The 25,682-nt window shown below is 42.4% G+C and overlaps 2 protein-coding genes across 8 annotated transcripts in view; both read left to right on the top strand.

The window, feature by feature from the left end:
- MEGF10 (multiple EGF like domains 10) overlaps positions 1–20,438 on the top strand; it is a 106,799-nt gene extending 86,361 nt beyond the window's left edge. For 3 of the 4 annotated variants that reach the window (XM_075526960.1, XM_075526961.1, XM_075526962.1), the window contains 11 exons: positions 320–454; positions 820–948; positions 4,017–4,145; positions 5,827–5,955; positions 8,542–8,670; positions 9,192–9,428; positions 10,782–10,909; positions 11,104–11,227; positions 13,141–13,185; positions 14,777–14,983; positions 15,959–20,438. In XM_075526960.1, coding sequence (XP_075383075.1) covers positions 320–454; positions 820–948; positions 4,017–4,145; positions 5,827–5,955; positions 8,542–8,670; positions 9,192–9,428; positions 10,782–10,909; positions 11,104–11,227; positions 13,141–13,185; positions 14,777–14,983; positions 15,959–16,119 — 1,553 coding nt within the window. In that variant the 3' untranslated portion in view covers positions 16,120–20,438. The remainder of the gene's footprint in view (positions 1–319; positions 455–819; positions 949–4,016; positions 4,146–5,826; positions 5,956–8,541; positions 8,671–9,191; positions 9,429–10,781; positions 10,910–11,103; positions 11,228–13,140; positions 13,186–14,776; positions 14,984–15,958) is intronic. The other variant, XM_075526963.1, reaches the window with a different exon arrangement.
- A 3,939-nt stretch (positions 20,439–24,377) lies between these two features.
- The window catches only part of PRRC1 (proline rich coiled-coil 1), a 33,162-nt gene continuing 31,857 nt past the window's right edge, over positions 24,378–25,682 (top strand). Inside the window, exon 1 of one of the 4 annotated variants that reach the window (XM_075526796.1) lies at positions 24,378–24,586. The gene's annotated coding sequence lies outside the window, so the exon portion shown is untranslated. Of the gene's footprint in view, positions 24,587–24,722; positions 24,829–24,893; positions 25,011–25,682 lie in introns of those variants that run through there. The other 3 variants (XM_075526799.1, XM_075526798.1, XM_075526795.1) reach the window with 3 other exon arrangements.

Below are 25,682 nucleotides of genomic sequence, written 5' to 3'. Positions count from 1 at the left end.
ATGGATAGCCAAATATGTATAATACATAAAGTATATATGCATTTCAAACAAAACCCAAGTACAGTATGGCCTGACAAGTAATAGAATGTCAACTAAGTCATTACTAACTAGAATATAGTAAACCCTTGAGGAAGATGAGCAAATCTCCTTTCGTGAGTGTAAAGCATTGAACTGTATGAATAATAACAACCACCATTGCAACTCTCGTGTATTTAGAAAGCAGAGCTAATTCAAAGTCAGGAACAAGTGCACTGAAGATTAGTTCACAGCTGTATAGAAAGTGCAGGAAGCAATGACGGTTTGTTCTTTCTGATTCCAGTTTGTTCCCCTGGGTTTTATGGACACCGCTGCAGCCAGACATGCCCCCAGTGTGTACACAGCAGTGGTCCCTGCCACCATATTACTGGTTTATGTGACTGCTTACCTGGATTTACAGGAGCCCTCTGTAATGAAGGTACAAGTTGTAATAAAGACTCTGTGGGATGCAGAGACCAAGCACTGTAATAATTTTCATTCCATTACTTGGAAACTATAAAACCAAAAATAGTTTCTGTTGTAGTATGTGCAGTTTATAAATTAGGAATCTTAAGCAGGTTTAAGCTGTTTGAACATTTGATCCTTAAGTATGAAACCCACTGTATTCTTATCTGTACAGTGAGTATGTATAATGGGCTTTCCAGAACTTACAATGCCTTGCTTTAACATTATACTAAGCAATACGTTTCTTCATCCAAATACCAGTTGCTTTCTCTTGAAATAAAGAAAATACAATCTTGTTCTGATTACTAACGAGTTCTAATTCTGGCAACTTGTTCTCAGTATGTCCCAGTGGCAGATTTGGCAAGAACTGCATTGGAATATGCACCTGCACCAATAATGGAACATGTAATCCCATTGATAGATCCTGTCAGTGTTACCCTGGCTGGATTGGTAGTGACTGCTCTCAGCGTAAGTATCAGCTTTTTTTCCTTTATTTTTAAAACAATTAATCAGGGTTCAGCTATTTAAATTCTCTATGTTTTGGTAAAGAAACACTGTCCAAGTCAGAAATGAGAACTTCATGGTATATAATGAGGAGATCCTAAACTTCTCTGCATTTCATTGGCACTATCAGAAACACATTTGCACTATGATTTTTCTAATAAGTGGGCTGGAGCATACAACAGGAGGGATCAATTTTCAGTCTTCCACTGCCCAAAGAAGAGCTGTAGAGAAGCTGGATCAGACTTGTTTCAGAACTGCACTGTGAAAAGACAAGAGGCAATGCTCACGGGTTGCAGCAAGGGTGACTTTTACTAGATACAAGAAAAAAAAATCCTTACTGTGAGAGTGGTCAAGCACAGCAACTGTCCAGAGAGGCTCTGAAGTCTCCAGCCTGGAAGAGGTGGTGAAATTATCATCATTGAAGATCCTTGGAGTAGCATGTTGGACTAGGTGATGCTAGAGGTCTCTTCTAACATGAAAAAGTCTGTGACCTGCTGAATCTTGCATTGCGGAGAGGGTTCTTGACCTGTTGTTTGGTTGGTTGATTGTCTAATTATTTAGTCTTATCACAGTAGTGTAGTGAATATCCCAGGGCTTGTATCCTCAGGACAGTCTTATGAATAACATAGGTATTATTTTACAAAGAAGGAGCTGAGACACTGAAATACAGGCTGTTTTTTCTTACTACAGTTGTGTGGAGAGCTACTGGCAAGGCTCAGAACAAAGTCAAGATTTTCTCAGATACCAGTTAGTGTTCTGGCTGCAAGACCATCCTTATTCTTGTTAAACATTTGAACACTTTGTTAAGAAATTTTTCACTATGATTTTTTTAAGTGCTTATAACTTTTTGATGGATTTTTCTTTTTCTTCCTTTTAGAAATGTTTCACAGATACACATTTTTAGTTGCTTTCTACCTCACTCAATGAGTATTGTCTTGGTATGCTAAACTCAGTGGAGACTTTGTTACTGACTTAAAAAGGAGAAGGGCTAGGCCCTAATTTTATTATGTTTCATAGAGTTATTTTATTAAATAATTAGGTATTCTCCAGATGTCTTGCTGGGTCTGTGCAAATTACTAATGACAGGAAAGAAATATCTGAAGCAAAATTCTCACAAGAAACATACCCAATTCCACAATGTACCAGAATCCACACAGTCTGAAATGCATGCCAAAATTTCAGGCAACCCATTTTTATGAATAAAAGAAGCTGTACCAGACCCTGATATGTCAAAATTTAGAAGACATTGTGCTGGGGTTTCCAGGGAGGTGCATTTCCTAATAACATGCCTCATTGGTTTATATCATTTACGGTTTGACTGGTCCAGGTTAACTGGCTCTGTACCAGTGCGATGTAACATCTGGTCAATTTGGAAAAAAACCTTTGCTGGCTAAATTCTGCGAAGTGATTAGCATGCACAACTCAATATGATACCAAAATAAATCTTGGGCCTATTCCTGTGGAAGCCAGTAGCAACAAAGGTCCCTGTTTTTATGGTAAAATAAGTAGGTAGTTGGGAGAGTAGCAGAATAGGGGTATTTAGGAGGAGGAGGGACTTACTCACTGAATCAATAACAAGAAAATGGTGCCAGCAATATGAATGGAAGCATCTATTGAGGCTGTGCTCATGGACCGTAACAGAGGAAGTTTATTTGCTTTGTATAAAGGCTTTTCGTTCACATGGAAAATAATGATTCCGTTAATTTCTTTTGGAACTAGCGACCTTTTTGAAACTTCTAACCTTTTGTCTGTATGTGATTTACATTCCTTCTTAGCTGACCTCTAATTTCAAACAAAAAACAATAATAAAAATCATTATAAGGCACAACTGAAGTGGAAACAACAAAAAACAAACTTAGTAATTTTTTTCAATACAGCATAGTATATTTCTTAATGGATTGAAATTTGGGCAAAGGTAACACTTTGCAAAAATACATAGATGAGTCATTATGCAAAAATTTAAAGAATTCAAGAGTTTTTATTGCTCTCAGGCAGGTCTTTGGACAACCAAATCAGTACACAACAATAAGGAGTTATCAGCCTTTTTAAACTTACACAGGAATAAAGCTAAGGCTTCAGTTTCTGACCTGTTTTCTTCTCTCCTATGAAACACTCATGTTGTACTTTCACAAAACTATTTTTAAATTATGCATCTCTTTACTGAAGAAACAAATAAAAACATCAAGATGTGAATCCTAATCAAAAGAAAAGGGCTATTCTTAGAGTATCCTCTGCACTTTGTGATATTCTGACATGAAGAAAATTATCTTTTGCTGTCTCCAAATAGTAATTAGCATTTTGGAACCATTTCACTATTCTAATGGCAGCACATAGCATCAAATTCATTCACCATGAAATTTTCAAAGCAGTCAGTAAAATTCTGTTTCATAATGTGTCGACATGATTGTGAGTGAAAAAAAAATGTCCACTTTATAGATAATTGCTTGTTTTTTAGAAATATTATTGATTAATGGACCCATGGAAGCAACTGAGTTAACTTGATCAAGGTACAGTCCTGATTCTATGCACCACGTTTAGGCAATTATGTAGAATCTAACAGTGGAAATACAAGAAGTAAGCTTAGTATTGGGTCTAAAGCTATAGGCTATAAGATGTGTTTCAACCTTCTCTGTTTCTTCTTCTTCACTTTTGAGGCTTAAAAGGCTTATCCCCTTGACTGTACTCAATTGAACTGTTTGCAGATTAAAAACTAAATTGAGAAAGGAAAGTTAGATGGCTTTCTCGATGAGAAAGCTGGTATGAGTGTCCTAGTTACTGAGTATCAAGTATCTATCCCTGGTTTCTTTCACACATTTTCCAGCACTTTTTATCTAGAGTAAAATGATTCCTTAGTTAAAAAAAAAAAATCTGTGGCTATTTGCTTAGCATGGAACAGCCCCAAAAATGCATTTAAAAGAAAAACAACAAAGCCCAAACAAAGCAGTGCTCATATGTGAATGTAAGGAGCTCTATTTGTGGGTACCAAGGATCTTTGTCATTTGAGATTAATTAATTGCTCTGGGTTGTTTTAGCTTGCCCCCCTTCCCACTGGGGACCAAACTGCATCCACACATGCAACTGCCATAATGGAGCTTACTGCAGTGCCTATGATGGGGAGTGCAAATGTACCCCAGGATGGACTGGCCTTTACTGTACACAAAGTAAGTGACTTCTGTTATGCATTCTTAGTCTACAAATCAGTAACAGAATTTTCCTTCAGTATTTTCACACTTCCTTCATTGATTTCTTCCTGTGCTGCTGAACCTTTTTTGATCCAGAAGATGCAACACGTTACCTCCATGGTTGCAGGGGAGGCCCCTGTATAAGCACTGGCAGCATGCTGGCCACTACATTCAGGCTCCTCTTTAGCCTTCCTTCAGAGGTAGACAACTTTTGGCCGCAGCCAGGCATCCTTGTGGAAGAGTCTGTCGTGTGCACACGCAGAATTAATGACTCTGGCATTCAGATGCTACCACTGCAGATATGCAGTTATGGCTGCAGTCCGTAGCGTGGATGGTGTCAGCTCTGTAGGCATTCCCCACATGGTGGGATGACGGTACCATCTAATTCCTTCCCTCTCTGAAACCTCCCCAAGAAGAACTCTAGCAGCAGGGACCCAACAGCCAAGATTGTAAGGTAACACAGAGCTGACTGGAGCCATGAAGGTTCTAGCTTAGCTGTGGCTGTGGTCTACTGAGGCACAGTTCCTGTTGTCACTGCAAAGTATGTCTCATATCTGTAATTGCTACCTGCCGGGGGCAACTGCAACAACAGCTCTAGCTCAGCACTTGTAATTCCAATACTGATATAGAAGCTATTTTATTTGAAACTTAGAAACTTAACTTCACTAGACTGTAATGTTGTAATTTGGTTTGGAATTTTCTTCATGTAATTAATACATCAATACTGATTTTTTTTCCAAGAACTTTTCATTAAAATAAAAACACAAGCAGTGCAGTGACTGGGTGTAGGTATATGGCACTGATTATATGCTGGGTAAGAGTTCATACAAAGTTTGATAAATAAACATTTGTTAGAGACAGGTATTGATAAAGTTGGTTTCTTATCTTTATTGTATTACAGCTTCAATTTGATTTATCTTCAATCAGGCACCCCCACTTGTCTGTAATGTGGGCACAATCATTATCTTTGAACTCAAGAAAAATAAGACCACTAACTGTGTTTTGCATTCAGTGTTTAAAGAAACGTTTTTCATAAAATCAGAACTCTCCTTTTTCAACTGAATACTGTCATAGTGGCAGGAAATAACAGATATATTACAGGACCATATGGATGCAGCTCTGGAAGACATTCACTGTAGTGGTTCAGCTGCCAGCTATCACGGTTATTTTGCTTCCTGCTGGTGAATAATGATCTCTTTGCGGTGATACATCGTCTTCATACTGAAATGATATCTTTGTGAGGAGCTGAGATACAATATGTTATTATTTTTATTTTTTTATGCTTCAACATCAACTGTGCAGAAAATACGTCCAAAGGTTCGTTCATCACTGAACAGACTCCCTGCTCTGGTTCACAAACTGCCCTCTTTCTCCTCCTTCAAATATCTTCTTAAACCCATTTCTTCGAGGAGCCCTTCTTGCTGCCTTCTTCTGAACATCTGCCGTTCAGATTTCCCAACCTCATTTTTATGGTGTCTTTGACTATTGTGTATTTTAAACCACTTAAAATAGGGTAGGTCTTGATCTGTTGTGGTTACAGAATGTGGAGTAGTGGGGCTACAGAAATGACTTCACAATAACATACTTAACCAGAATATTTGCATTTTATTTCCAGAGTGGTTGTTTCACTCCTTTTCCCCTCCCCCTCCTTGTATTGCAGGATGTCCCCTAGGGTTTTATGGGAAGGACTGTGCATTGACGTGCCAATGTCAGAACGGAGCCGACTGTGACCACATCACTGGGCAATGCACCTGCCGCACAGGGTTCATGGGGAAGCACTGCGAGCAGAGTGAGTGGGGACGGGAATTGTTCGTGCCCAAGACCAAATACTAAACCCTGAGCCAACCCTCTGTTGTTTTGGCCAGTGCTGTCATACAACGCTTTGGCTTCAGTGGGAATTTTGATGGGGAAAGAGCGTCAGGAGTTCGCCCTAGGCTTTTTCCAAACAGATAAAAGCCCGCAGAATTAATTATTAAGACTGATTATGATTGTGATAGCTGTTTCTTTCAATTTGTAGCTACATGTAAGAGGCATTTGTACTACGTTCTAGTTGCTTTGGACATAACGGTAAAAAAACCCCAACAACTCCGTCATGTAAAACTAACAAATGAATCCAAGTAATTGTCATTAGCATAAACCACAATGAAAATTAATAGAAAACTGAAGATAAGAAGTACCACATCTATCCTAGTGGATAAAATTAATCTTTGCAATGTGGTTTTACAGTACAATTGGATGATAAAAGCATAATAGATGGCATTTTGGGTTTGTGTGTGTGTGATTCTTTACCCAAGAAAATCAAGAATAACACCACTGACATCAATGGTGGTATAACGTTGTACAACATTACAAGAATAATTAGAATTGTTAGTCCAACTTTTTCTGACATTACAGAGTGGTGCTCCCACACTTCATGCATGATACTGCAGTGCAAAAGAATCCATTCAATGTACTATCGGGAAGGTTTAAACCTGTCTTTGGCATCAGCGTCGTGCACTGCTTTTGGGCTCTGCTTTTGATGTGTGGAGGACGCTACGTATTACCTAAAACCAGGTCTGATTTAGCTGCCTCTGGATCTGAAGGGCTGTGCAGTGGCCGAGACAGCATGTGTCACACCTGGCAGCACTGTAACAGAAGGGAGGGGAGGTTACCATCCCTATAGACACACTTTATTCCCGCAGCAGTGTGTCTAGCCCCAGCTGCAATGGGAGTTATGTTTTTAAGGCTAATCAACATCTTTGGTAGAACCACTAAAAATTTGGAAGAGGTTTTTTTTTTTTTTTCCCTAAGAAAAACACAGTTGTAACAAAATCTGAATGGTTTAGAGGAATAATTTCTTTCAATGAAATAACAGCTGGCAACATGTAATTATTAGCTATTTAAATTTTCTTATTCTACCCTGATGATTTCAATGTTTCACTTCAAAAGAGCAATAATGTTTAGGAAAAGATAAACTTTTTAGGATCCTCTCTTGATGTCATGATATCAAAAAATCATTTTGAATACGTCGGCAAACCAACTTTATGTTTTATAGATTTTATATTTTATCCTATAATTTGGTAATAATGATTTAACAATATTAAACCAAATGTTTTGGTATTTCTGAATTTGAACATCAGTTTTAAAAATTGACTTTTTGTTCCAATTCAGATTTCAAAATGCCAAAATATATTGTGGGGTGATGGTTTTTGCCCAGCTGTTGACTTCAGTAGTTATAATCTTGTTTTATTGAATGTAACCAAGAGACGGAGAAGGTATATAAGCATGAAATTCCACTTGAGTCTGGATTTATCAAGACTGCAAGAACTTTTCTCTGGTACCTATTGTGTTACATTATCTTGTAAATTATTCTAAATTAGGAATACATAGAAGATGAGTTAGATTCTTTTAAAAAGACAAAAAGAAAAACAAATTAATTGTTACAAAACTCCTGGGAGATTTAAGAAAATTGAGTCTCAGAAGGTGAAGAAATACCACACTTCTTCAAACCATCAGAACTACAATAATGTAACGAACCACACAGTAACAGAGGTGGCAGTATAAAAGAAATAATTTTTCTTTCTTTTAGTGTAGGATAATTCTCTACCATGCTCATTACATGATGTAGGAGACACTTTGATCAGTAATTATTGTATTCAGATCATTCTGGGAGAGAAAAAATCATGTGAAACTCTCCCAATTAGCTTATTCTTCATAATTTAGTATTTTTCTCCTGTAGGAAGTTTCTCAATTTATACATTACAGTATCAAAGTATGCTATAAGCAGCCTAGGACCAGTTTTATTTTTATATAAATGCATGGTGTATATTAGACTCATTCTTATGGCCCTTATCTCTTGCTCTTTTACCACATCAGCACATCTGTCATATGACATGACACCAGCCAGATGTCTGGCTCTACTCATATGATTACGTGATTTTTCAAGTACTGGGATCTGAGTAACCTGGGAGATCTGACATTCTGGTGTACAACTGGTGCTTTGTTCACATTTTGTCCATTTCTTCACTGTCTTCTATGCTTTTAATCTTTTTTGTTTTGGTGGGTTGTTTTTTTTTTCCCCTTCCTAATTTCACTGCCTTACTGGCAGCAACATTACAGGTAAAGGGAAATAACTTCTGAATACAATGTCCTTCTCCTTTTCCTTCTCCTTTCCTGCACACGCACACATACACACACATACACAGAGAGGTCCTCTTAAGAAAATCTTTTCTGTAGAGGTCTACCACTAATAACACATTGCCATCTTCTGGCCATGTACAAAACCATACGGGGTTAGAAACAAATGGTAGCATGTATGGCACTGTAGATCTGTAATACCAAAAGATTTAAGAAGTATTGACTATGTCTGATTTTTATTTGCACTTATTTTGTGCAGAATGTCCTCAAGGTACATATGGGTATGGATGCCGGCAGATATGTGACTGTCTGAACAACTCAACCTGTGACCACATCACAGGAACATGTTACTGCAGCCCAGGCTGGAAAGGGGCCAGGTGTGATCAAGGTAAAGCCTAGATGCAATAAAATTATTGTAATTGTTTTATATAAAACTTGGATTAACCTATTAAATGTCATCTCTGTATCATTCATTAAATTAATTTTATAAGGCATGTGTGTTTAAATAGTCCATCCTATTAAATTATATATGTTCTATAGATTTTGTAAGTATTAGATGCATCAGTTTATTGGAGCAAAGCACTCAAGTGTAGATTGTATGAAATGTTTTACAGTGCTGTGCTATCCAAAGCTGCTGATAGAGCATGTGCTTTACCTGCTCTGTGCTTTTGCCTAGAGAATGTTCTTACTTTTTCAACTCCATGAACATAGCTCTTTCTATGAAGAAGGTGAATGCTTTTCCTTAAGGCTAGGATTGTCTGCACATTGGTTTCTGACATAGTTCTATTTTGGCATTATTAAATACAGCTAAATCAGCAGAAAGATTTAGAAATGAAATACTGTGTTCTGCTCCTGACACATAAGCCTCTGAATTCATGCCACATATTTTCATTTCTTCTTTTATTTCAGCTGGTGTAATTATAGTAGGAAACTTGAACAGTTTAAGCCGTACCAGTACTGCCATCCCTGCTGATTCTTACCAGATAGGGGCTATAGCAGGCATCATCATTCTTGTCCTGGTTGTGCTTTTCCTGCTAGTGCTGTTCATCATTTACAGACATAAGCAGAAAGGAAAAGAAACAAATATGCCCTCAGTGACTTATACCCCTGCTATGAGGGTCATCAATGCAGATTATACCGTTTCAGGTAAGTGACATTTAGAACAGGTTTTTTTCTCCATCTCTTGACTTTGTGCATTTTTAGCTGAGCTCTGAAGGGGTTCAAGTCTGCCCCTAACAGGGCTTGAATGTGCATGTTTCACCTTTTCGCATGAGCGAGGGCTGCTGTGAGCAGGAACATACTCGATTTTGAAAAGGGTGTCTACAACTCTGCCTTGGAAGCCTTCCTGGAAAGAGAGGCAGGGGAGGCTTCCTGGGAAGAGAGGCAGTCTTCCCTCTTTAGGAAGACTGAGACACTGGTCTCAACTGCGTTTCACCGGAGAGCAGCCCCTGAGACCACACTGACAGTGGTGCTGGTGAACTGGCACATGAGACCAGTGGGATGCAATGGCAGACTTGTGTGCTTACCTTTCAGCTATGAGACACAGTTCACCTGAGTTCAGAAGGGTGCTGCCCCAGCATCTATAGCTGCTTAGTTTGTCCTGCATCATAGTCTTTTAATCTCTGCTTTTGATACTATAAAGGTGGCTTACCCTGGTAAAATGTGTTAATTGTAAGGAACAAGTGACCATATACCTTGCTTCTCTGTGTAACATTTTGCACCCTCAAATGTTTTTCTGCATTAAACAGTGGAATTACGGACATTTCCATTCCTCTGTGCCTATTTTCAAACAGAATTGGAAAGTGTGGCAAAATGTGGTTTCTGCTGAGACTTTACATGCAATGCCAACAGCTTGAATACAGAAGGACTGCTATAGCTATAGAAAATCAGGATTTCACACTAGCTGTGGCAAGATTCTGTAGAGAGGCAGATAGCAGAGTGGCTTGAGTTTGAAACAAATGAAGGGAAGGAGCAATACTCCTGAAACAAAACAGGAGTTTTTGACCTATGAAAATGTATGTGAGTTGGGATGCAATGGGTACATGAAACTTCAGGCAATGCTGTCTTTTTCACATAGCTATTAAGGAAGACAGCAGGTAAAGAAGACAGCAGAAACAGTTATCAGAGTCAGGAAGGACATGTCAGCAAAGGTCTGGTGCTCTTGAAGCACCAGAAAATGTTGCTGTGAACTTGATGGTAAAAGTGTCTATAATTAGGACAATGCTATGACTGCAGAGGCAAATGTGAGCAAGGGACTACAGCAGAAAGAGAAGTTAGCAAGTAACACTTGTGAATACTCTTTGCTGAACGTGAGGACATGACTAGTCAGTTACTGCTCTGTATCTCTAATTTCTTTAAATGAATGCAAGTTTTTTATATTTTTTTCCAAGAAACTCTAAATCAGATTCTGAAATCAGTGCAGCACTTTCAAAAATATATCCTAAGAAAGAAATGCCATGTTATTTTTAGTTGTTAATTTTCCTTTCTTTTTCTTTTCAGAAACCATCCCTCACAGTAACGGTGGAAATGCTAACAGTCACTATTTCTCAAACCCTAGTTATCATACCCTAACTCAATGCACTACCCCACCTCATGTGAACAACATGGACAGACTGACCCTGGCAAAGGTAAATCAGAAAAATCTGGATGCTTCTGTGTAAATTAGCCTTTGGTTTATTCTACTTTGTTCTCTAATGGTTTATTTTACTTTGTTCTCTAATGTTTCATATTTGGTTTATTTTTGCTTTCCCTGGTTATGACCTGGAAATTCAGCAACTTCCCATCAGTTTCAGTTTCTGTTACCTATCTTTCTTTGAAATAGGCAAAAAACAATCAGCTGTTTGTGAACCTTAAAAATGTGGAACCTGGAAAACGAGGCACCGTCATGGACTACACAGGAACACTGCCTGCAGACTGGAAACATGGTGGCTACCTCAATGAGCTTGGTAAGAAAAAAAAAAAAAAACAGGAAGAGAATGTGAATGTTATTCATTGTGTTTGGGATGGATTGGAAAGTAGGGATGTTTTCCTGGTTCTCCACTCAGGGTAATGCAAGGCTTGTCAAGACTGTGTGTGAGGTTCAGGGTTATGGGTTTGACCTTCCTTTAAGGCAGTACCCTTAGAGATAAAAAAGTGACTCCTTGTGAGGAACGCTGAATCAGTCTGATGCCCAGTGCAGACATGATATGCAAAATATCTCATACTATTTTAATAAAAAGATTTGCTTATTAATTAGTTTCATAAAACAATGGGTATTGTACAATAAGGGTCTGCTTTGGCAAAATTACATATTCTTAGTAAATAAATGAGAGGTTGCATATGTCCTTTTTTTTTTTTTAATTCCCCACAAATGGAATCAGTGCTTTAAAAAGTAGTTTCTCATCATCTGAGCTGCTTCAGTTGTAAATTCTAGGAGCATCTTCCCTGCTAAGCCTCCTGTTTGCTAAAAGACAGCGCATTGTTCTTAAGAAGAAAAATTCCCGAGATGTGGTGAGAGTTGCTGTATCCTGCTTTATCCTGTCTTTTGCTGTCTTTTCATCCTTTCCCAATCTCATGCATTCCAAAAAGCCTGGATTGCGCTGACCATATCTCTGACCAGTGAAAGCCTTAAAGGGACTTTCAGTGCCAGTATAATTTATATCATTTAATTACCTTCTTTTCTGGTCCTTATCAGTATCAGATTCTGGGAATGAGACCAACAGTATGCAGTGTTATTTCTTTTCCTGCTCATCCCCAATCTTGGTCTAACCACAATTCAGGCTCAGATCTGGGTTTTTTTAGGAAAAGGTTTCAGTCATAATGCTCAATGTTTACCTTTACATTTTCTTAGAGCATTTGTACCAGCACTTAAGACTCTAAGAGATACTGGCTGTGATTAACCCACCACAGTAGATCTTGAGTAACAGGGAGATTCTAGAGGACTGGATGAATGCTTATATTATGTCTGTTTTCTAGAAAATCAAATGGGATTACTTGGGTAACTCTAGGCTGGTGACCCGGGCATTAGTCTTGGTAAAAACAACAGAACAGCTGACATGAGATCTAATAAATAAAGATGGGGTAGGAATAAAATTAATTGGTTTAAGTCTCCTCAAATAACATAATTTGGGTATTGGAAACTATGAATTTTTTTTACAGAGATACTGTATAGATAAAATGATTTTAGGCTTTTGTAAGGCTTCTAGCATAGTACCACAATGCAATCTGATTAAAAAATTAGCACTCCATGATATCAATCAAAGCTATTTGAATGAATTAGTAACCAGCTAAGTGCCAGGTCTCTGAAGACAGTTGTCAGGCATTACTGATTGCTGATGTTTATATTGGGATTGATATTGAGAGAAATCTGTTACAAACAGATAATTGCAAAGCTGTAGACTTAGGCGCTAGGTATTTAGACCACTCCTGCAGGTCAAGGGACTGGAACAGAGTGACCTTGGACAACACAATGGGAGTGATTAACTTTGGAAGCAAAGTACCAAAAATTGGATCGAACTTTGCATACCCCGAGATTTTCAGGTCAACGTGGGATGCCTTTCTGGTAGCAAAAAATATGCTTTAATCAAACAGCAGTTATTAGGCTCATTCAAGAGTAACTGGGAGAAGTGTAATGGCCTGTGACATATGTGAGGACCTTAACCACCTTCCCTGTTCAGAAAGCTACTGTTTGAAAGTGTGCAGGCAAATAGTAACAATGGTTCTGTAACCCTATACTGGGCAGTTTCACAGTGCTTATGAGAGAATTATTCTGCTAAAGTAGAAATTGGTCCCAAAGCAATTTGTAAAGCTTTAGGAGCTGTTATCTAATCACTTTTCTTTGACTTCAAAATTACTCTGTTTTTTATATCATTTTTCTCAGGTGCTTTTGGACTTGATAGGGGATATTTGGGAAAGTCCCTGAAAGGTGAGGTTATTTTCTGATGCATTTAGATGAAATGACGTAGACATTCAGTTTACTCTTCTAAATTATCTTTGGTTTCTGTGTGAAGAGAATATAAAATAATTTTGGACTAAATTATTCCTAGACACTGAATCAATGCATGAAGTTTGGTTTTTTTCCTTTTTTGAGGGGAGGGTTTTTAAAAAAAAAACAACAAACCAAGCCCCCTATGTGTCACATACATCAAATGTTTCTGTAATGCTTGAGTTGGGAAATGGCGCTATTCTAGACAGAAGAAGGGGGATGGCCCTTGAATTCAGCCTAGTGAGCCAGGTAAGGACACATGCTGCCTCTGATGAAAGGCTTTAAAAGAGAGCCAATTCCTCTTGCAACTGGCATGGTCAATGTAGGACTGCATGACTACAAGCCTGCAGTACTTCATCACACTTACTGCAGGCCTTTGGAAAGGATATCAAAATATGAATACATAGAAAGCAATGAAAAGCTTCAGAAATTCACGGTAGTGATTATATTTTGATCTTTTGAATTATCCAGTTTGCTCATAAGACTTTATACTGGACCACAGTGGTGTGTGTCACTATTTTTGTTGTATGATTAAGGTATGCCAAGGGTGACTAGAATGCCTGGATGTGCAAACAATGAGAAAAGTGTAGCTAAGTCCATATGAATAATGAGTTAAATATGTGGACAAAAGCAGCTGGTTTGTCACCTTGTGTATAATATGGCACAATTAAGCTGAAGAAGTGATTTACTATACCTGATGTTTCCTGGTTTTGGAGGATTAGGGGAAGCCCAATATAAAATATCTTAAAGGACTCACAAAGTTATGAGCACCTATCCACTGACAGGTTCACCAAGGTCAGCGTCATGCTGGGTATTCAGAGTCAGGAACAAGCTGAGAAAGTCTCAGCTCTAAAGGTTAAATAACACAGCATATCACAAAACAATACAGAGAACAAAGTAACACGGATACCACAAAATCTCTTCCCAGCATAAGAAAATACGTCTCCTCTTAAACTACAGTTACCTGTCCTTCAGTTAAATCCTGAAATGACAAGCCACCTGATGGTTCCTTTTCAGTTCTCCTATGCGCATCTTACAGAAACTTATAAGAAGCTGGTTACACTTTTAGTGTGGCTGCATACTCAAACTTTGCACCAAACAGGCCATCCCTGTAAGTCACCTTACCATCTGCCTAGACATTGGTATTGGGAACAGTCTTAGATCACTTATTTTAATAGTGTCCCGAGTTCAGCACTTGGAAAGGCAAAAAGTATTCTGAAGTGTCTATTAAAAACTGATTCTACACATTATCTGTATTTAATGCTAGCTGCTATTTTAACCAGAACTGAAAGTGCTCAGACTTTGCAACAGGAATTTGCTCATGGCAAGATCAAGCCCATAAAAGAGCATAGCAGTAGAGGTGCTTTCCTTAATTGCTGTATAACAGTTTTGAAGTGTTATGACTGGTTTCTATTTAAACACTCATTAATGAGTGACTTCTTAGAACTCAGAATTAAAGAATGCCCTGTTTAGTAGCAATGTCCATAGTATGTAGCATGCTTCAGAGAGTAATATGTTTTTCTGTTTGCAGATCTAGTGAAGAACTCAGAATACAATTTAAGTAATTGCTCATTAAGTAGTTCTGAGAACCCGTATGCTACTATAAAAGACCCACCAGCTCTTGTACCAAAAAGTTCAGAATGCGGATATGTTGAAATGAAGTCACCAGCACGCAGGGACTCCCCATATGCTGAGATCGCTGGCTCTGCTTCAGCCAATAAGAACGTTTATGAAGTTGGTAAGTACAAAATCTATGTCTAGATGTTGAAGATTAAGAACAAAGAGCACAGGAGTTTTTTTTCTTTGAATCAGTTTAGTCAAAACACATGAAAAATCAATGAAAAAAATGATGATGCGTTCAGATTCTCTTTTCTGCTCAAAAGCTATAACAACAATCTCATTCTTTTGAGGTAAGTGGTGTAATTCACAAGAACAGAGTTTGAAATACCTTCAGCTCTGTTCTATAACCTCAAGGTACCTCTGAATTTCCCTGGTTTGAAAGTCTTTCTTTAAACAGCATAAGATAAGCTTAGTATTTGATTGCAATGTAATTAAATTCTAGATTAGGGCTGTTAAGTACCGAACGCAGCTGGAGTAAGTGTATGGGAGGGATAGAAAAGATCTCTTTCCTCCTCTTGATCATAAAAAACAGCATCTTCACCCACAGATGTAGTATTTCACTGCTATGGGCCCTATCTAGTTACTGCATTACTGTAGTTCCTGTTTTACAGAAAACTTTGGGGTCTTTGGAATTGTAGTTATTCTAACAGTGTCTGGACTGGAATAAAGTGTATGTCACATCTCACAGGATACCATTTTCCTTTTCTGTCCCCAATTAGAGATTTCTCTGAAATCCGTCAATATCCCCATTGTGTTTCTAAAGATTTTTATAAAATCTTGATTAAAACCCCCAAATTTGGACTTTTTTTAAGTTTGTCCAAAGAAGAGATGCTGGTCCAGTTGCTTCTGTCAGTGAATATGCTCATGGTAGGGCCCCGCTGCAAGTCCATGGGTGTAACTTAGTGTAAAGCCAAAACACCTTAACATCAACCTTTGTTTCTACACCTGCATTTCAGGACTCAGCATGAGAAGGGATCTTTATATTGAAGCAGAAAGGAGAGGATATTTTGTAATGCAAACTGAAATGAAATACAGTGTTTGCCTTCTGTTTGCTGCTTCTACTGTTGAATATATGTGCTCTCTTTTATCACAGAACCGACAGTGAGTGTTGTCCAGGGAGCATTCAGCAGCAGCGGACGTTTCAGCCAGGATCCTTATGATCTTCCAAAAAACAGCCATATTCCATGTCATTATGACTTGCTACCGGTTCGAGATAGCCCCACATCCTCTACGAAGGAGGTCAGCAGTGAATGACCCCAAAAGCTGATGCGCAGCACAGTGGGACTCTCAAGGGGCAAAGTGGCATGTTTGTGCTCCTTCCTCTAATTTACCATCATATTTGGCTCCTAATCTGTCCAGCAGACAATTGCTGTACATTAAACAGAATCTCAACATGAGATTTGTATTACGTATACAAGTGACAGATGGACAAATGCCACACTCTGGGGATCCTGATCATTCTTTTTTTCATGGCAGTAAATTTTATAGAAACAGGTATGCAACACATTTATACTGTAATATACTGGCTTAAAAATATTAGTTTGCAGATCAGTTTTGATAACATCACATTTCAGCAACTTTAAATATAGACTTCATGTTTGTCATGTTTCAGAGTAGAAATACTCCCAGGACAGTGCAATTTACCAAATACCACTTCGTACAGGTGATCTGATTCACTAGTTATGTAGAAGAAAAACTGCCTTGCCAAATTTTACCTTCCATTCTAATCTTTAGACAAGACATATTAAGAAACAAAATCTGATGGGGATAAGTAAGCACAATACTGCAGTTGTTTGGGAAATCCATCATCAGGCTTTTTTGTCTATTAACGGTGGTGGGCTTACCTTGCTTGAATAGTTTTGGAGATAAAAGCATTGCGTACATCAATGTCACATGATGCTTCAAGATCTCTTGGTACTCCAGACCCAGCACCAGTCTTCAGCAAATCTTTTGCTACCATTCAACTTCATATGTTGCAGTTCTGACCACTATTTCTGCCATACACAACTAATAATCCATAACATATCAGTAACTACTTCATAAAATATGTAAATTAAATCAGTTTATTTTTGTCACCATGGACTGATTATGTAAGGAGTGGACAAAGGTGATGACTGCTGTAAATCTTAACTGCAAGGAAAGGTTTACATTTTATAAACAGGTAGTAATAATGACTGTAATATAGGATAAAAATAGTAAAGTGTTCTGATTTTTTTTTTCTTAGAAATAACTAAGCAATCTCTGTGCATACTTGCTAAAAAGGCACCTTTTCTTTTTTATAGTTGATATAGCGAAACACATGCTTAAGCTGGTCTTTTGCATTGCTAATAATGTGACACATGTACCCCCTGTTCTTCATTAACTTGTGTCTCCATTTTTACGCTGTGTGTCTGTGTTTCTAGTGATCTAGCTTGTAATTGCAAAAATATTCTACTGTGTGTCCATTTCTTTTGCATTTTTGCCAACTGGCCTTTATTTTATCTGGTTAAAGGGACCTCTGGGCAGAAGGAGAGGATTAAAGTAAGAATTCATGTCATACTGATGTCTGTCAGAGGTGGTTAGCTAATACATAATAGTTTAGCTTAATGAATTAATTGGAAAAAAAATTAAGGTGATTTGTCGAGGATAATAACAAGAATGCAGAAGAAAAGTAAAAATCAGTCCCTCTTTAAAGATTAGCTTATTCTGTTGACTATATGGATGGAGACCATCTTTCCAAAAGGCTCATTTCTCTCCCTCCAAGACAGTCTGTTATGAACTGCACAATTCAGTGGAAATGAAATTTGCCAAGGTATCCATCCATTGAAGCAAAATTGTCTCCCAGACATGTCAGCCTAAAAATAAAATGGTTGAAATAGACTGGACATACTCTTTCAGTGGAAGGTTACCTTTAGAAACGTAAAAAGGATGTGGCAGTATTACTTCCAGCTGCTGCTGCTGTCAGTGATGCTACCTGCTAACATGCTTGTAACGTCACCCCAGCAGGCTCTTCCACCCTGCCCTGGCAGTAACTCTGTAGCTTCTTGTGAATAGCATGTCCTGAGGGTTGATATATCCCTGATTGATGGGGAAACGATACAGGCGGTTGCATCATATGGCATATAATGGGAAGCACTAGTCCTCTCTTTCTGTTTTGGGGTCACATTTTGGCACATGAGACCTGTGATAACGATGTGAAGGGCAGTCGATAGGTCAAGAGTTTGGTGTATGTGCTCTCCGGCTTAGCACAGGGAGTGCCACGACCATTTTTATCTTTACATCTGGACTGCAATACAGTCTGAGACAAAGAATTATCACTATTGTGACAGCATTGATGTATTCCTAAGAAAATCGCAACCAGTTGCCTTTGGAACACTAAATGCAACAGAGGATCAACTGGAAGAAAAACTGAAAAAACTTTTGCAAAATTTTTTTAAAAGGAACCCCAGAGCTGAAATGAAAATACAATTTGCTTTTATTTGTTGTCACTGAAGTGGTGATAAATGAGAGATATGCATCCGAAGACATCGTTGCGGATGTGCCCAAGCCTGAGAATGTACATGCCTGTATGAAGTGCCCTGTAATGTTCTTGGTTCTCGCTGGCCACGAGCACTGGCAGTTTTGCAGTTCCCTGGGCATTTCTTGTATATCCTTGAAATAAATAATTCGATTATCTTTGCATTTTGCAAGTACAGAAATTAACTGCAAGATTTCAAAAGCCAGTTACCATTTAATCCCTCTGTAAGACAAAGTATTGATTGGGTTTGTGTGCATATAGATAACATGTAGAGCTACTGGTATATACATGTGTTTGTACTGTGTGAAACAGACTTTAAAATAAAACCTTTTTTCTCTGAAGCCATGAATAGCAAATGCTGTATTTAGCAATTGTGAGCTCACAAAACTGTATTTTCTTACCCTGTGTAAAATTTGGAGACCACTAGATAAATTAATCTTCATAATATAAGCAGCTTTTTTATATGAAAAAGTGAAGAGCTGAATAAATATTTGTTTGAAAATTTCCAGTATGTCAACATATCCTCAAGTGATATATTCAGCCAAATATTCATGAAAACAGATGAGTTTGTGACAATTTTGCCTATTGTGTATGTTCTAAATATACACATTACCGAAGTCTGCCTTTCTATATGTGGGTAAAACTCCTGCTGTGTAGCCAGCATAAGCAATGTCTGCATATATCTGAGCCAGATTTGCAATACATATAGGTTGAGTAAACGACTTGTGAATTTACTTCAGTGAACGATCGTTGGTAGATGCTCAGAAAACAGATTCCCTGCAGGGGTAATACATTCTTGCTAAATGATAGCCATGTATCATTCCAGAGGAAAAAAGCACATGGGATTTGGGATTAGCAATCCTGCTGTCTCCTGTACAGCTAGGGAGACTTGCTCTGGAGCACACTCTGCTGTCAATTTAAGAGATCCCCAACTCAATCCTCATGACTGTCACACAGCCCTTTTTGTAGATCCCAGGAAGCTCTTTAGAGAACTTTAGTATTTCTGAACATGCATACTATATTGTGGTGGGAACTTAATGAGTAAGTTGATATAATAATTTTAGCAAACACCATCTACTCAGAGAATTGGCTTCACCACAGACAGGAATGGAAAGAGATGCCTTGCCTCGATATATTCACATTGCAATAGTGAGAAACATAGCATTGAAAATGGAGATAGCTATCCCCTAGCAACTCGTTATCAGTTTAATAAAGTGCAAAATGCTGCACAAAGTTAATAGCTGATTTTAAAGTAAGTAGTGAGTATAAACTTTAGGTTTTAAATAATGTAGGCATATTAATTCTGGTCATTTAGAAGCATAATGAACCTCAAGGCTTTTTACTGTATCAAAGATTTTTAATCACAACACACTGTTACACATAAAATTTCTCTTTATCTTGATCTACCCAGAGAACTCCCATTAATTTTAATTGGAGATGTGCATGCAGATTACAGGGGAAAGAAGATTTCATTGTACTCATACTTTCTGCTGAGACAATCTGCAAAGTCAAGTTAATACTGAAGTGAAGTTAGGATAAAACAAAATCAAAAGTGGGCAATGTGTTATTTAAAATACATTGGATTTTCCAAGTACTGTGACTACAATTTAATTTTTTATTAGATATGTGTCCAAATAATAATCCTTATACTGAAGCTCTAAAGTCCAGGCTGAAGAATACAGAGCTAATTTTGACAAAAATGCTTTATATTAAAGATTGTATATATAGTAGTTTAAATGAGTGAAAACAAATGGGTGCATGTTTATTAATTACTGTAAAGAAAATGTTGTCATTTGGTACACTCATACTAGTGCTAGAGCACTGAACCTAACTCTTCTATCTTCAGTTTTTTTAGCCCACAAGACTTCACTTTGATATGATTGAACTGTAATAAGTTTTTAAAGAAAACCTATCAAGTATGCCTGGCTTTTTTTCTTAGCTGTAACAAAAAAGTGTTTTGTTGTGAAAATATATCTATTTTCCAAAGATGACTGATGTTCATCATTCTGCCCTTCACTACCATTTATTTCACTTCAGATACCTGTAGCTTAATGTAATAAAGTTTCTAATGAAAGATGGGAAATGCTTTGAAATGTTTTTCTTTGTTTTTCATTTGCCTAGGATGGATCTTGAAATAGCATGGGAAATATAAAAAATATTATCCTTGCCCATGCTGGACCACCAAGTAATGTGTTTTATTTTCCCTCGTACAGAAAGCAAGTGGTTTAGGAGATACTTGGTGGAAAATCAAGGCTGATTTTGAAGTGCTGAACATTTGTGATTACTGTCTGTTCCTGCGGGAATTAATTCTGTAAATGGGGTGATTCTTTCAACCTGTCTCTTGAATGCTTAAAGCTTTAACCTTGAGAAAGATGGGGAGCTGAGTTACCAAACACAAGGCATTTCCCCTTTTTAGTAGGGTAATAGCCTTGGATTAACCATTAAAAAGCCAGTAACTGAAGTACAAACACGGCATAAAAGGGGATAACATACTGTAATTTCTGTTTTGTAACTGACCCCCTAAGATGAATCTAAAACACTGGCTACAGATAGATGGTGGTGTTATCCCACAAGTGTGAGGTCGTTTACCCAGTGTGCGAGACGCCAATACACACACAGGGCAGAGGCATTTCATTTCATGTCTGTGCAGAGATGGGTGCTACGTGGTCATTCCACAAAGCTAGCACAAAGTTTGGTCATGCAGGTACAATATTTATACAGTCTAGTTATAGATACGCATAAGTAATTACACAAAGCAGTTTTCTATTGCTCTACATTTCTCTTATTTCAACTTAAAGCTAGAGTCCTACTTTAATATTCTGGGAAAGCTTGCAGGAAGTGGGGGGGTAGCTTTCTTTGGTCATTAATTGAGTCGGTGGTCGTGATCTCCCCCTGCCATCTTTACCTTTCCCCTAGTTTCAGTAAATCCTCTTAACTTCGTGTAGAGGTCACGAAGCCCAGCAATCTCCTTTATAACAAGATGTTTCCTTTATCCATGAAGTCCTTGAAGTTCCTCGTCTTAGTTTCTTATTCTAAGGTTAGTAATTAATGAGGCCTGTATATTTCCCTTTTATCAGTCTCTTTCTTCAAGGGCACGGTCGTTAGCAAGGCATGTGTTCGTCATACAAAAAGTGTCTTGTTTCATAAGGCCTCTATGGACCTTACATCAGTGTGCGAAATTGTTATTTAATATCAGAGTTTGAACACAGATGAAAGATTTGGCATTAAGAACTAATCATAGAAACATAGAATGGTTTGGATGGGAAGGACAGAAAGGGAAGAGAAAACCCGCCCGAGCGAGCCGAGTGCTGCCTGTGACCCTCCGTGGCAGGAAGCAGGGGAGCCCAGAGGGCTGGCCAGCAGGGCTGGGCTGTGGGGACAGCCTGTGGGACTTTGTCCTGCAGCCTGCCAGGGAGGCACGAGGTGTTATCCAATGAACCCTCTTGCCGCGTGTGCCTGGAGACGTCTGCCCCAGCCAGAGCCACCTGACGGGGCCCTGGGAAGACACGGCCGAGGCCTCTCGGTGCCTGGCCTGAAACACCCATGCCGAGCACAAGACAAGAGGTGGGGCGATGGAGTGGGCAGTGGCGTTGCGGGAACCCCCGATGCGTGTGCTGGGGCTGCAGCGCTGCCGGGGCGAGCGCCATGGGCAAGGATGGCCCGTCGTGATGTCCCCGAGCAAGGGGTTCTGATGTCACCGAGTCCCTGAGCAATGGGTTCTGATGTCACCAAGTCCCCGAGTGATGCATTCTGTTGTCACCGAGCCCCCGAGCGATGGGTTCCGATGTCTCCAAGGGATGAGCTGCAATGTCTCCAAGCAATGGACTATGATGTCTCCAAGCGACGGATTGTGACCACGCGTCCCTCGCTGCTTATATGCGGGTGCTGAGTCTCACCCAGTCGGCTTGTGGCCACACTCCAGCTGAGCGAGTCGGCGAGGTTTGGAGTGCTGAGCGAGGCCTTTGGTGCTGGTGTTGTGCTCGGGGAGTTGTTCCTTGCAGCTCTCAGTGCCCGACCCCAGAGCCGTCGAAGGATTTTCCCCGGCCCTGCCGCCTTCAGGCAGCCGGGGCAGGCAGGAGGCGCGCTCGCAGCAGCAGAGGTGAGCTGGGAGGGGAAACCTCACGCTGGGCTGGCCAGCTGGGAGGGTTCCCTTCTTGAGGGAACTTCTGGGCAATTCTTCCACCCCTCCCCGGGCCAGCCAATGACCGTGGCCTCTCTTCCTTTTCTAGCGCGACACCCGCTGCTGCGGCTCCGCTGAGAGGGAGCAGCTCAACATCACCAGCTCCCCCCAGCCCACCGCAGCGAGTGGAGAGCATGCCCACGGAGCTGGACAACCGCTGTCCAATATGCCTGGACAGCTGGGACAATGCCGCCTACGTGATGCCATGCCTGCACCAGTTCTGCTACAGGTGCATCCTGCGGTGGGCTGAGAGCAAGCCCGAGTGCCCCCTCTGCAAGAGGAGAGTGCAGTCCATCGTGCACTCGCTGCGGGCGGATGACAACTTTGAGGAGCAGGTTGTCACACCATCTGCGGCGTCATCAGTTGTCGGCCACCAGGCAGGAGGAGCTCCTGGCCGTCCAGCTGCCCACAGCCCTGCAGCAACAGAACAGCCGCCTGTGGGGATGGTGCCCAGGGCTCCTCTGGGTGGCCTCCAGCCACGCACCTGGGCATCCCTTTTCCGGGACCACCCAGCTCTCCTCCAGCCGCTTCTGCCCTGGGTGCGTCAGGAGCTGGGGCTGATCTTTGGGAACCAGCCTGCGCGGGCAGCCATAGTGGAGGACCTCGTCATGCCCCTCCTGGTCCTCTTTGGGCTGGATGAAGATCTTCTGGTCCAGCTGCTGGGGGCCTCCCTCCAAAACCACGCGGCGACATTTGTGCACCAGCTCATCGACGTCGCCGTGCAACGATACAGCGGGGAGGCCCGCCGTCTGCTGGGCCTGGAGGACGGCCACGCTGCCGGGGGGCGGGAGGGCAGCCCCACAGCTGCCCCCGGCCCTGCTGCCTCCCGAGGAGGGTCTCCCACACCTGGCCCGGCCCCCTCCGGCAGCCCTGAAGGGACCAACGGGGACGACCTCCCCAGCACCTCAGCAGCTGCCCTTCGTGGGGGTCCCGGCAGCCCTCCCTCTGCCCCCGTTCCTAGCCCCGGGGAGCAAGAAGAGCCCCAGGAGGAGCCCGAGGAAGTCGCGGCACGTCCGTCTACTTCCAGCCGGGGCAGGGAACGCTCCCCTGGGGGGCCACAGCGACCCGCGAAGAGGAGGGCCGGTAGCCCCGAGGCCTCTTCTCCCACCAAGAAGAGGCCACCCCGCCGGCAGCACTAAAACAACATCCCAGGTGCTGCTGAAACCAGGGCTGGGCCAGCAGCTGGGGCACGCACTGGCCCTCAAGGGCTCCCGACCCTCTCAGTCTAATTATCAGGCAGTAAAAGAAAATAAAGGCCTGAAAAGTGCAGAAAAAGTCTTGGTGTTCCTACTAGTGCAGGTGGCGTTGCTGTCGCCACCCGTGCTGCTTTCTTCCCCTTTTTCTGGGGCTATGCCCGCCGTTTCCCCTCGTTGTCCTTAGCAGAGCACCACGGGGCTTCTCCCTCTGCTCTTGCACAGCCTCGTTGCCCTGCTTTGACTACCACGGGGCTGGACCTGTGCCCTCGGAGTGCCTCCCTCCCCAGCGCACAGCTGGGAGGTAACAAGAGGTAATAGAAGTGAGTGTATCTAAAATACACTTTAAATTCCCAGAATTAGAAATCCAAGAAAGGGCGCCTGATGGCTTCTTAAGGCTGTAAAATTTAAGTCCATCATTAATTCCCCCCCCCCCCAGATAGCCAGAGGGGCTGTTAGTACCCACGCAGCTGATGATTTGCGCAGCTGTGAGCGCGCGACAGCACGCAGGTATGGCGGGATGATGGGTGTCGGGCCCGCACACGCCCCCGCAGCACGCCCCCGCCCGGGCAGCGCCCGTTGCCCTGCCCGCCCCGCCTTCCCTCCTGCGCGCACCGCGGCCCCTCCCCGCGGCCGCCCGCGAACGTGGCAAAAGAGGCGTCCTGCTGCCGGCTGCCGCCATTTTGGAGGCAGGGAGCTAGCCGCGCGAGGGGCACGGCGGGCGAGGAACGGCACCCCCGCCCGGGGCCGAGGGACGCGCCGTCTGGGACCCGGGGCGCCCGGGTGCGCGGAGGCCGGGCGAGGGGAGGCGTAGGGCGAGGGGAGGCGCAGGCCGGGACGCTCCGTCGTTAGGTAGCGCCGCGGGAGACGTGGCAGCGCGGGGCGGGGCCGAGCGGCTGCGGCGCGGTGCCGCTACGGCTGCTGGGAGCTGTAGTCGGCGGCGGAGACGGTCGGTGCCTCCGTTCCTCGCCGGCGGGGCGGGGGCACGGGTCGGTGCCTCCGTTCCTCGCCGGCGGGCGCGGCTGTCCGGCGAGGCGAGCGCGGCCGGCTGGGCCGCGGCGGAGGGAGGCGGCGGGCTCAGGCGCTTGGGCTTGGTGAGGCCGCGTGTCGTGGCGGGCAGTGGGGCCGCGTTGGCACCCGTCGTCCCCGGCGGCGGGGAGGGAGTGGCTGGAGGCTGGGCTAGGCCGGGCGGTGTCGGCGTCTCGCGGCGGTGGCTTCCCCGCGCTCCCGGGTGCGAGGCCGTTGGGTGCCGTTGCGGCCCGAAGCGGCTGGGCAGGTGCGGAGGTTAGGGGGTGGGGCGGGGGGCAGCGTGGGTGGCTGTGCTCCGTAGGGTGGGGGGGCCGCTGAGGGGTTTCTCGGTGAGCGGGGTGGGATGCCGGCGGGGTCCGCGCCGCTCCGCCTTGCTTGCCGGCCTAGGCTGCGCCGCTCTGGCGGCCCGTCAGCGTCGGGGCCCTGCGGGGCGGCTGCCGGCCCGACCGCGTGTGTGCGTGTGTTTGCGCGGGTAGAGGCCCCGGGCCGAGCTCCGGGAGCCGTCCCGAGACTCCCGCCCGGGTGCTTTTCCCCATTGGGCAGCACACTTGGGGCTGCCGGTGTCGGCCCCTCACCAGGCTCAGACGTGGAGAGCAGTCAGGGGCCTGATCCTGCTATGGGCGCTCTGGCTTATTCGTCTTGTTCCGAGCCATCTTGTCCTTCTAAAGGGCAGCAGCGGCTCCTGTCCTCCCTGCTGACAGGAACACGCTTTGGGGCTTGTTGTAAGGTGAGGGACGTGGACTATGAATGCAGATCAGAGTCCTTACAGTAGGAACGTTTGCTGCCTCAGTGACTGGTGGCATTGCAAACACATACATGGACCAGCACTCCATAGAATTCCCAGCTGGCTCGTCCTGGTACCTTGCCAGGTCATATATTATTCTGCTCTTGTGAGTCACCCTCCGAGTGACCACGCTTC

The sequence above is a fragment of the Mycteria americana genome, chromosome Z, assembly GCF_035582795.1.
Source record: "Mycteria americana isolate JAX WOST 10 ecotype Jacksonville Zoo and Gardens chromosome Z, USCA_MyAme_1.0, whole genome shotgun sequence".
Lineage (NCBI taxonomy): Eukaryota > Metazoa > Chordata > Aves > Ciconiiformes > Ciconiidae > Mycteria > Mycteria americana.
The sequence above is the reverse complement of the archived record's forward strand: the minus strand, read 5'-3'. Positions and strand labels throughout refer to the sequence as shown.